General features: G+C 54.2%; 1 protein-coding gene across 2 annotated transcripts in view; it reads left to right on the forward strand.

The window, feature by feature from the left end:
* AHCYL1 (adenosylhomocysteinase like 1) overlaps positions 1–11179 on the forward strand; it is a 30908-nt gene extending 19729 nt beyond the window's left edge. The window contains exons 5-17 of one of the 2 annotated variants that reach the window (XM_058819612.1): positions 185–287; positions 1174–1268; positions 2004–2110; positions 2191–2307; positions 2449–2512; positions 4297–4385; positions 4822–4892; positions 5499–5593; positions 6229–6327; positions 6811–6879; positions 8084–8162; positions 8758–8878; positions 9382–11179. In XM_058819612.1, coding sequence (XP_058675595.1) covers positions 185–287; positions 1174–1268; positions 2004–2110; positions 2191–2307; positions 2449–2512; positions 4297–4385; positions 4822–4892; positions 5499–5593; positions 6229–6327; positions 6811–6879; positions 8084–8162; positions 8758–8878; positions 9382–9388 — 1116 coding nt within the window. In that variant the 3' untranslated portion in view covers positions 9389–11179. Of the gene's footprint in view, positions 1–184; positions 288–1173; positions 1269–2003; positions 2111–2190; positions 2308–2448; positions 2513–4296; positions 4386–4821; positions 4893–5498; positions 5594–6228; positions 6328–6810; positions 6880–8083; positions 8163–8757; positions 8883–9381 lie in introns of those variants that run through there. The other variant, XM_058819613.1, reaches the window with a different exon arrangement.
* The last annotated feature ends 630 nt before the right edge of the window (positions 11180–11809 follow it).

Raw genomic sequence — 11809 nt, forward strand, 5'->3', positions numbered from 1 at the left:
CCCTGACCCCTGGAACACCCTGGGGCACCCCTGACCCCTGGAACACCCTGGACACCGCTGACCCCTGGAACACCCCTGACCCCCAGGACACCCCTGATCCCTGGAACACCCCTGACACCCCCGAGCCCTGGAACACCCCTGTCCCCCGGGTTACCCCTGAGCCGGCCCACCCGCTGTCGCGCAGGTGCTGATCGAGACGCTGTGTGCCCTGGGGGCGCAGTGCCGCTGGTCCGCCTGCAACATCTACTCCACCCAGAACGAGGTGGCCGCGGCCCTGGCAGAGGCTGGTGAGTGCAGCTGGGCCAGAGCCCCCGCGGCCCCTCCTGCCTCCCTGGCCCCACCCGGGGGAACCTTCCAGGGAAATTCATTTGTGTATATATATCATTTTATATTTATAGAAATATATTTATATTAATGTTTATGTTTCTATATGAAATATTTATATTAAAATATAACAAATATTTCTATGTTTTATTCTATATTTATGAAAATTTTATATTCACTATAATATATAATAATAATTATATTGAAATTATAAAATTATCATTTATATTTAGGAATATTTATACTATATAGAAATATAAATAAATATTTTAATAATATATATTATAGATAAATATATACATTCACATAAAATATACAGTATAATATGAATACATGTTTAGATATTTATAAAGGGCTTATAGATATATTTTATATAGAGTATAAATAAAATATAAACAAAATAAATAGGAATAAATACAAAATTATAAAAACATAACATATATTTTTATTTTGTATTTAACCATATTTTAATTCTATTTTATTTATTTTTATACTGTTTAGAATTAAACAGTTGATAGTAGTATTACTACATTAATTAGTGCTAATAGTAGTATTACTACAATAATTACTACAAGTTATTATTAGTTAGTAGTATTGTTTTCTTATTATTTATTATTATTTCTTTGGTTTTTTGGCTGTTATTTTTAAATTTTGTATTTCTGTTTGAGGAAATTAGTATTTTGGGGGAATATCTTCTAGGGAGGGATGGGCAGCTCTGATCCTGCTGTGGCAGTGATGTGATCTCTGCACGCCCCCCTGGCTCTTGTGTCCGTGTGTTTCTGGAGCTGGCCAAGCAGGAGAGAGCTCTGCCACACCCAGCAAACACCAGGGATGCTCCTGTTCTTGCAGGTGTTGCTGTGTTTGCCTGGAAAGGGGAGTCAGAGGATGATTTCTGGTGGTGCATTGACCGCTGTGTTAACGTAGATGGCTGGCAGGCCAACATGGTAAGGAGCCTTCTCCTGCCCTTCCTCTTCTTCCCTTCCACCCTGGGGCTGTTCCTGGGAGCCTGCTGACCTCGAATTTGACCTCCATTAATGGGAGGCTCTTGGAAATGAGCTGGGAGCAGCCATGGGAATGTCAGGCTGCAGAGATGATGTCCTGAGTTGGCACATCCCAATGGCAAGGGAACAGTTCCTGGTGGAGCTGCCATGAGCCAAGAAATGGGACCTGTTTCCCCTGCAGGAGCTGTCCCAGCCACTCCTCTCTCTGCCATCTGCCTTCTCCCTCCCAAAGCTGGGAGGGACCCCTCATAGTGGGGACCTTTCCCTTGTCAAAGCTGATGTCCCTCCTTGGTGCATGGTCTGTGGTCACCAGTGATGTGTCCATGGGCCATGACACCTCCCACAGCCTGTCCTCTCTGTTTGCTTTCTGGGCATCAATGTGGTGTCCTGAGCCCAGCCTGGTTAGTTTGTGCTGCCTGTGGTCACCTTCCCAGGCTGGAAATCCTGTCAGGATCCAGCAGCTCCACACAGGGTTAAGGAATCTCAGTGTTTAGAGGAGACCCCAAGTTGCAGGCACCTGGGGAACCTGGGAGTCCTGGTCCCCAGGTCTCTGCCCAGACAGCCCCTCCAGCAGTGCCTGAAGATGCTTCTCCAAACCATTTTCCCCATCCTGTCCTCAGCCAGTGCATTTCCCAGTGGGAGGCCTGACTGCTCCCTGTTCTTCCTTGCCTGTTCCAGATCCTGGATGATGGTGGGGACCTGACCCATTGGGTTTATAAGAAATACCCCAGCGTGTTCAAGAAGATCCGAGGGATTGTGGAGGAGAGTGTGACAGGAGTGCACAGGTGGGAGCTTTGGGAAGGCAGAGCCAGAGCTCTCAGGGAGTTGCTGCTGTCTGCTCTGACCTGCCTCTGCCCTCTCCCAGGCTGTACCAGCTCTCCAAGGCTGGGAAGCTCTGTGTCCCAGCCATGAATGTGAATGACTCTGTCACCAAGCAGAAGTTTGATAACCTCTATTGCTGCCGGGAATCCATCCTGGATGGGTGAGTCCAGCTCTTTTCCCCATGAGACTTCCACAGGGTGGGTTTGGCTCTGGCTGCTTCTTAAGCAGAGATCAGGCTCTGCTGCTTTGACCTGGTTTTGGGCTTGACTGATCCCAACACAGGTCTCTCTCTGTCCCCCAGCCTGAAGAGGACCACGGATGTGATGTTTGGAGGGAAGCAAGTGGTGGTTTGTGGTTATGGGGAGGTGAGTTCTGTGAGCTGTGCTGGCCTCCCCCAAGCTCAGCATCCTGCAATTCCCTGTGCAAAGGCCACTTGCCCTTGCTATGAGGACTAGATCCAACCTGGTGAGCAATAACCAGGGAAATCTTGCTGGGAGGATGGAGATCAGGGATCAGATTTCCCAGTTTGCTGCAGATGAACTGGGCTGCACAGCTGACAGTTGCTGGGAACACTGGCCTGGGTTATAACTACCCACGGGTGCTCCCATCTGCTGTCCCTGGCCCAGGTTCAGCATCCAGCCTGGCTGTCACTGAGCAGGGCAGGCAGCTTCTCCCTGGGAATAATACTCTGGCAGAGGCAAATTGTATCATGAACTTGTAACTGATTCTACCCTGGAAGAGCTGGAGCTGGGAGCTGCCACCTTCCCTCCATCTGTGCATGTTGTGTGGGTGTTTATCTTCCAGCACTGTGCAGGGACTGACAGGAGCTGCAAAGGCTCTTCCCAGCAGGAATTTGCTCCCTAATTCATTTAGGCACCAGTGGAGTACAGCTTTGCTTGACCAAGAGACTGTGCTGGCTCTCAGTGAGTGCTCTGGGCTGGTGCCTGGTTCTCCAGGCAGGAGCTGTACTGGTCATTGTTGTCTGTCCTAAACTTTACTGGACTTCTTCACAACAGGAGAGTCAGAGAATCCCAGACTCCAGCCCATATTTGGGTTGGAAGGGAACTTCAAACTCATCCAGTTCCACCCCTGCCATGGACAGGGACACCTTCCACTAGACTAGGTTGCTCCAAGCCCCACTCAACCTTGAAATCTTCAGGGATGAGGAGCCACAGCTTTTCTGAAGTGTTCCATCCAGTGCCTCACCACCCTCACAGGGAAGAATTCCTTCCCACTATCCCATCTAACCTTGCCCTCTGGCAGTGGGAAGCCATTCCTCCTTGCCCTGTCACTCTGTCCTTTGTCCAAAGTCCCTTCAGCTCCCCAGAAGCCCCTTTAGATACTGGAAGGGGCTCTAAGGTTTTGCTGCAGCCTGCTGTCCTGCAGGCTGAGCACCCTTAGCTCCCCCAGCCTGTTCACCATGAATGGTTTCCCCTTTGGGTGTGAGTTGAGTCCAGCTGTGTTCAGTAGACCTGAGGTCTGAGCTGGGTGATAAGTGAGGATTGCTCTGGAAATGTTTTTGGTCCACAAAATGGGGCTGAGTAGAATCTGTGCAGCAGAGCCAGGTGTTGCTGTGGGTTGGTGATGTGGAGAGCTGGGCTCTGTTTTTATTTTCCACTGAGGAGAGGGAGCAAGTCCAAGATTCTGTTGCAGGAACCCTGTGTCCCCTATGCTGATATGGGCAGCATGGGATGGAGGATGTGCCCCCTGAGGAGTGCAGGATGGCTCTGAAATCCTGCAGCTTGAAGGCAAGGGGCAGTGTGTGCTCCTCTAGGCTGCTTGGAGAAAGGCTCCTGCAATGCTGGGGCTGCACAAGCTGTGAGAGTTGGGTTGGGAAAGCTCCTGTCATGGGTATTTCCAGCTGGGGCAGCCACAGCTTCTCTGGACAACCTGTACCAGGGCCTCACCACTCCCACAGGGGAGAATTCCTTCCCAATATCCTGTCTAATCCTGCCCTCTGGCAGTGGGAGGCTGCTGGCCTTGGAGGGGGAACTGGGCTTGTGGCAGTTGTGCCACTCACCAGATACATCCTGAGCTGCTCCTGGCACTGGGCAAGTGGGTAAGATGAGGATCTTCCAGCCTGTTTAGGGCAGGGACTGTGGCACTGGTGTGTCTGTGTCCTGCCTCACTGCTCCTTCTGCCTTGGCAGGTTGGCAAGGGATGCTGTGCTGCCCTGAAAGCCCTGGGAGCCATCGTGTACGTCACCGAGATCGACCCCATCTGCGCTCTCCAGGCCTGGTAAGGTGCTCCCATCTGCTCAGGAGTGTCTCTCTCTCTCTCTCTCTCTCTCTCTGCTATTCCAAACCCTGCCAGAGGCTGGAGTGAAGCCAGGGATCTGTGGTGCATTTTGGAGAGCATGCACCTTGTTGGGGTGTGATAGGAAAGGGCTTGGGCAGCTTTCAGGGATGGGATACTGGGTAGGTGTTCACTGGCTGGTTTGGGGAGGCTGCTCAGGCCTCTATGCCACACATTCCTGGCTCATCCAACATGTCCAAGAGTGGGATGGACACCCCAACTGTTGCACAGCTCTCCCTTGTGGCACTGGTGTCCCTGGAGGGGTAGAGGAGAGCCTGGGCTGCTGCCAGAGCAGTTTGGAGCTGCTGAGATCCCTCATGGCCTGGGGCAGAGAAGGAACAAGCTTCTCCTCCTCATTGTGGTCCCCTTTTTTTGCCAGCATGGATGGATTTCGGGTGGTGAAGCTGAGTGAAGTAATCCGTCAGGTGGATGTCGTCATCACCTGCACAGGTAGGGATAGCCCAGGCTGGAGCAGGCTGAGGAGCAGCATTCCCAATGGGTTCTCAAGGGAGCTGGGAATGGAGGACATTTCACTGCTCTGTGCTCCTGATTTTCCACAACAACTGAGCTCTGCCAGGAGCTTTTCACCCTGATTTGCTGTATGACCACAGTCCTGGCCCAGAGCAGAGGGACATCTTGTCCACGTGTTCTCAGGGTATTTTAGGATCTCCTGGAGCCTGGTTAATTCATGGGAGCAAAGATCAAAGATTTGGGCACTGCCCAGGCTCCCCAGGGAATTGTCACGGTCTCAGTTCTGCCAGAGCTTAAGGGGTGTTTGGGCAATGCTCTCAGGCACAGGGTGGGATTGTTGGCAGTGTCCTGTGCAGGGTCCAGGAGTTGGACTTGATGGCCCTTGTGGATCCCTTCCAGCTCAGGGTATTCCATGACAGCTCTTGTCCCACATGTTCTCTGTCACAGCCACAAGGGTTCAGCCCCAGGGGAGCTCCTCTGATGTTGCCCCAAGCTGAGCTTCTCTGACTCGAGTTCAGGAAAGGAGAAACCAGAGGGTTTGTGTTCCCTCTGCTGTGGGGTCAGCTGTGCCCTCTGTGCCTGCAGGGAACAAGAACGTGGTGACCAGGGAGCACCTGGACCGGATGAAGAACAGCTGCATCGTGTGCAACATGGGCCACTCCAACACCGAGATTGACGTGGTGAGTGCTGCCACCCTGGGGCTGTGAGTGCTGCCACCCCTGGCTGTGCCCCTCTGCTGCCACCCCTGGGGCTGTGAGTGCTGGCACCCCTGGCTGTGCCCCTCTGCTGGCACCCCTGGCTATGAGTGCTGGCACCCCTGGGGCTGTGAGTGTGAGTGCTGCCACCCCTGGCTGTGCCTGCCTGCTGCCACCCCTGGCTGTGCCCACCTGCCAGCTTCTCTGGCTGTGCCCTCCTGCCAGCCCCTCTGGCTGTGCCTGCCTGCTGGCACCCCTGGCTATGCCCTTCTGTCTGCTGGCTCCTCTGGCTATGCCCTCCTGCCAGCCCAGCACCCCTGGCTGTGTCTGCCTGCCAACACTTCTGGCTGTGCCCACCTGCCTGCTAGCACCTCTGGCTGTGTCTGCCAGCTCCTCTGGCTGTGCCAACCTGCCAGCTCCTGCCGTGACCCAGCCTGTGCTTCTCCTCTGGTTGTGCCCTCCTACTGGCACGCCTGGCTGTGCCCACCTGCTGGCTTCTGCCCTGACCCAGCCTGTGCCTCTCCTCTGGCTGTGCCCCCCTGCCAGCCCCTGCCCTGACCCAGCCTGTGCCTCTCCTCTGTGCCCCCCTGCCCTGACCCAGCCTGTGCCCTCCGTTGCAGACCAGCCTGCGGATGCCCGAGCTGACCTGGGAGCGGGTGCGCTCCCAAGTGGATCACGTCATCTGGCCCGACGGGAAGCGGGTGGTGCTGCTGGCTGAGGTGTGTGGGGAGCTGGGCCATGGTGCTTTGGGCCTCTGTCAGAGTTAGCCAGGTGGAAAAGTGCTGAGAGAAGCCTCAGGGCTCAAAAAAGGGGTTTTTTATTTGTTTAATTTATTTTTTGTTTTCCTGTCTTGAGGGCGGGCGTGTCATATCCCACATGCAGCCACTGAGGTGCCATGTGACTCTGTTCTTCTGAGCTGGGTTCATCCCACTCAGGCAAACCCCATCTGTGCAGGGTTTCCCAGGTGCTGGGTGGCTCCTCTTCCCACAGGAGCTGTTCTGGCTTTTCTAAGGACCATGACATTCCCCTGCCTTGAAATGAAGGGTTAAGGTGGAAACTGGAGCAGAATTTAAATGCTCTGGTTCTCTGTGCCCCTAGTTCCCTGTGCAGGGAGGGGATGGGGGTGAATCCCATCTGGGAACCCAGTTTGGTTTGGATTTGGGAGCATGTCCAGCTCTGTGCTGACTCCTGCTTTCTCCCAGGGCCGTCTGCTCAACCTCAGCTGCTCCACAGTTCCCACCTTCGTTCTCTCCATCACAGCCACCACGCAGGTCTGTAATGGGAGGGGCCCTGCACAAGCCTAGGGGTGGGGATGGTTTGGAAGGAGCTGGGAACATGCTGGGATTGGTCCTTGAGGTGGCACCACTGCCAGAAATACCATTTTTTCTGGGCTGGAGTTATTGCTGGCACAGACCCAGTGTTTTGGGTACAGCGAGTTTTGGGAGAGCTTTTAAATGAGTGGTTTCATGGCACAGATCCTGCTGGGCTGGAATTCAGGTTTAACCTTCCCCTGGATAGGTTTGAACCCTCCTAGGACAGGTTTGAGACCCCCTAGCATGGGTTTAACCTTCCCCAGCACAGGTTTAAGCCCCTCTATCACTGATTTAAGCTTCCCCAGCATGTGTTTAAGCCCACCTAGCACAGGTTTGAGCTTACCTTAAAGCAAGGCTTTGTTTGGGGTGAGAACATGGAGGGGGCTGGTGGCACTGGGAACACTGAGGGAATGATGGGACTGGAAACACTGAGGGGATTGATGGGACTGGGAACACTGAGGGAATGATGGGACTGGAAACACTGAGGGAATATGGGACTGGGAATACTGAAGGGATTGATGGGACTGGGAACACTGAGGGGATTGATGGGACTGGGAACACTGAGGGGATTGATGGGACTGGGAGCATGGAGGATCTGGTGGCACCGGGAATATGAAGGATCTGGTGGCACTGGCAATCATGGGGAAGGACAGCCATGCTGACAGTGGGGAATTCCCTTATCCTCACTCCTGTCACCCCAAGGGGACAGGGAACAGGCCTGTGTTTTGGACTTGGTTCCCAACAGTGGAAGCCAGCACTCAGGGGATGCAGTTTCATCTGTCCTGAAGGAATCTGTCCTGGTTTTTGAATGCTGCCAGTTTCTGAGGAGCAGCCCCTCCATTCCCATGTGCTGCAGCAGCTGGGTGGTTTAAGAGAAGAGCTGCTAACCCTGAACCATCCTCATGTTTTTCCTGGGGTGTTGAGCCCAGATGCTGCAAACAGGCTGGGTGGCATCTCATCCCTGCTCTCTGATCCCTCCAGTGGGATTGTGCAGACCCAGACAGGGATGTACTCAGGGTGGGAGCCTTTCTCTCAAGGCATCTTAGAAATGGTTGCACAGTCCCTCAAGCTCCCAGATCCTTCTCTGCCTTTGTGAGCTTTGTGCTGCCCAAGCTGGTGGCCATTCCTGACTGTTCCCAGCTTGTCCCTGTGCTCTCCACAGGCTCTGGCTCTGATTGAGCTCTACAACGCCCCCGAGGGCCGGTACAAGCAGGACGTTTACCTGCTGCCGAAGAAGATGGGTGAGTGAAGGAACTGACTTTCCCTGGGGAATCCATGTACCAGCAGTGTCAGAAGAGCTCAAACCTGGGCTGGGAAATGCTTCCAGAGGGACAGCAAGTTCAGGAAAGCCAGAGACAATGACCTTAAAATCCGTGGGGGTTATTTGCTTTATCTTTGTTAGTGTTCTGCAGCGTGGGAGGCATCCCACATCCTGCAGCCTCCCTTCTCTGGGATTTTCCATCCCTCCTTGTGACTTTAGGGACACATCCAGCCCAGGCTTGGGCTCAGCTCTGCTTTGGGTGATAGGACAGGGAACACAGGATCAGGGGGTCCACACCCCACCACAACATGGGCAGTGATGACTGCCCAGCCAGACCTTCAGTCATCACTGCCCATGTTGTGGTGGGGTGTGGACCCCTGATTCCATGTTCCCTGTCCCATTCCCAGATGAGTTTGTGGCCAGTTTGCCCTCCTTGTGCCTTTAGGGGCACATCCAGCCCAGGCTTTGGGTGATGGTGAATCTGGGGTGCTGCCCAGCCAGACCCTTCAGTCATCACTGCCCATGTTGTGGTGGGGTGTGGACCCCTGATCCCCTGTTCCCTGTCCCATTCCCAGATGAGTATGTGGCCAGTTTGCACCTGCCCTCGTTCGATGCCCACCTGACGGAGCTGACGGACGATCAGGCCAAATACCTGGGACTCAACAAAAATGGGCCTTTCAAACCCAACTACTACAGGTGAGAGCTGCTGGGGCAGGAGCTCCCTGCTCCCCCTTGGTTTGGAGTTCTGCCTCCAGCTCCGTGGTCACCAACAGCAGAAGGATGTGGAGCTGCTGGAGCGGGTCCAGGGCGGGCCACGGAGATGCTTTGAAGGTTGGAGCCCCTCTGGGAGGGCTGGAAGGCTCCCAAAAGAGCTTAGAGTCCCTTCCAGTGCCTGAAGAGGGCAGGGTTGGATGGGATGTTGGGAGGGGATTCTTGGCTGTGAGGGTGGGCAGGCCTGGCACAGGGTGCCCAGAGCAGCTGTGGCTGCCCCTGGATCCCTGGAGGTGTCCAAGGCCAGGCTGGACAGGGCTGGGAGCAAACTGGAACAGTGGAAGGTCTCTCTGTCCATGGAATGAGATGAGCTTTAAGGTCCCTGCCAGCCCAAACCAGTCTGGAATCCCTCCCATGCCTGGGGGAGCCCCTTGCCCTGGCACAGCAGCACCCCCCATGTCCCTCACTGTCCCTTCCTTCTCTCCTAGATACTGACGGGACCATTTCCATGAAGGACCAGACCACACAAGGCAACATTTGAGAGATTATTTTTAAAAAATCATTTTTATTTTGGTTTACCTTTTTTTTTTTTTTTTTTGGTTAACCACCACCAGAACCTGTTTTTACATTTTATCTGTGATTTTAAGGTCAGGTTTTCTTTTCTCCCCTTTTTCCATGATCGCATCCCTGTCTGATCTTGCCAGACAACCTGGGATTTGCTTCTTGCTTTCATGTGGCTGAAGCTGCTGATTCCCAGCCCTGGCTCCAGGAGGGGCTTTCCCTTTCCTGCTGGGCCAAGGGCACTTCATTCCTGCAGCAATGGTTTCTTTTGGCTTTTATTTTGTATTTTTTCCCACCTTTCCAGCCCACGTCGGTCTCAGCCGGGCTCCCTGTGGATCTGGAGATGATCTTCTACGTTATCTTCTATTTCTTTGTGTGGATTATCTGCAACTTCTAAATTGCCTTAAAGAGCCCAGTTTTAGCTGCTAGATCCCTGCTCCAGGTGTTCCCTGGGAGCAGAGTGGCCTGCAGGACACCTGGCAAAGGGGGTGACTGTGCCCAAGCCCAGGTCCCTGTGCTGAGGTGGCCCAGGTTTGGTGGCCACTGGCCTGGGTTTGGTGGCCACCTGGGTCCAGGGGAGTTCAGTGTTTCAGGGTGCTAATCTGAATCTGGATGGGGGTCGCTTTCCCAGCATTATCCTCATCTCTCTTAGGTTTCTTTTTGTTGGTTTTTTTTTTTTTTTTTTAGCCAAACTGCACCTTAATTGAGTTTTAAACATTTTTTCCGTTTGTTTATTTGGTTTTTTTTTGATTCCTCTTTTCCTTTTTGATCCTTACAGAGATGTTTTAGAGGGTGGAGATTGTTATTAGATGTTTTAAAAAGGAAGCACTGGGGACGTGGCCGCCTTCCCATCTCCCACTGGGAAGTGCTGGGTGGTGTTGAGGGTGTCTGGGGTGGGTTTTGGGGCTGTTTCACTATTTTTTTTTTTGAGCTGGATGCAGAGATGAGCCTTCCCCATAGCCCAGCCCCTCTGCTCCCTGTCACTGTTATCCTCACTTTCTCCTGGTGTGTCCTGGATGCTCCCATCACCTCCTCCATGCCCTCCCTGCTGACATTTCCCTTTCCCAGCTTCTGCTGGGGTGTGGGCAGCTCCTTCCAACCCACTGAGGTTCCTGTTCCTGGCTCCTGTTCCTTTCCCCACCCAGGGGAGGGCAGGAGCTGCTGGCACCTCCTGGATGGTGGAGCTGCTCCTTCCCCCCTTTGCAGGGATCCACCTGGACGGCTCCTTCCCAGGGAATTTGCAGGTTTTGGGGTGTGCAGAACTCCTTGGGGCGCCAGGAGATGGGAGAGGTGCTGAGATCATCCCCTTCTACATCCTCTGACTGTTCCTCTCTCTCACCCTGCCTGGTCTCCTCCTGGATAGATTTTGGGGATCACCTGCCTCGCTCCCCAACAGATCCCAGGGATCCCCTGGGTCCCTTCCACCATCCCCCAGACCTTCCTGGGGACAGCTTTGCGAGCTGGGATGGGCGTTTGTGGGAAGGATGGGGACATCCCCCCTTCCCTGTGAGCCCCCCACGCCCGGGGGTCCCCGTTCCCACCCGTCCCGGGTGGAATCTCGGCCAAGGGCTCTGTGTCTGTATAAGCCATGCTGGGGGAGCCCGGGGGTGACGGCAGCGGCGGGGCCAGGAGCGAGAGGTTTATTTTGTATAGGAATGATTTTTAATGAATGCAATATTAATCCTTGCAGATGAGCAATAAATCATTAAAGTCTAATTAAACTATTAGGAAAAATGAAGTGCTTGTGGTTGCGGGTGGTTTGTTTGGTCTCAAGGGCCGGGCTGGAATCTCCCTTTGGTCACCTTGGGGTTGGGATTGGGTCCTGCCAGAATTTTCTGAGCGTTGCCACAAATTCTGGATTTTGGGGTCTCACCCTCTTTAAAGCCCAATGGGGCACCTTAGTTTGGGGTCTAAACCCTGTCAGGGTCTGACTCCCCTCTGAGGCCCCTCAGTTTGGGGTCTGAGCCCCCCCAGCCTCTTCACTGGAGCATTCCTTTGTTTCTGACCCCTCAATTTGGGATCTGAGCCCCCCAGCCCCTTCACTGGAGCGTTCCTTTGTTCCAGGCCCCTCAATTTGGGATCTGAGCCCCTCAGCCCCTTCACTGGAGCGTTCCTTTGTTCCAGGCCCCTCAGTTTGCGACCTGCCTGTTCCGCCACTCCCAACATGGCGGCCCCAGGCCCGGGCCCACCCTGGGGCGAGGCGGAAGTGCCGCACCCAGCATGGCCGCGCCCAGGGCCGCGCCGCACCCAAGATGGCCGCGCGGGGGCGGGGCCGGCCGCCCGGCCGTGTGTCGCGCCGTCCGTGGCCGCCGGGGGCGGGCAGCGCCGGCCGTGACGCGGCCGCCACGGCGGAGC

The sequence above is a fragment of the Ammospiza caudacuta genome, chromosome 24 (genome assembly GCF_027887145.1).
Source record: "Ammospiza caudacuta isolate bAmmCau1 chromosome 24, bAmmCau1.pri, whole genome shotgun sequence".
In the NCBI taxonomy this organism is placed as follows: Eukaryota; Metazoa; Chordata; class Aves; order Passeriformes; family Passerellidae; genus Ammospiza; species Ammospiza caudacuta.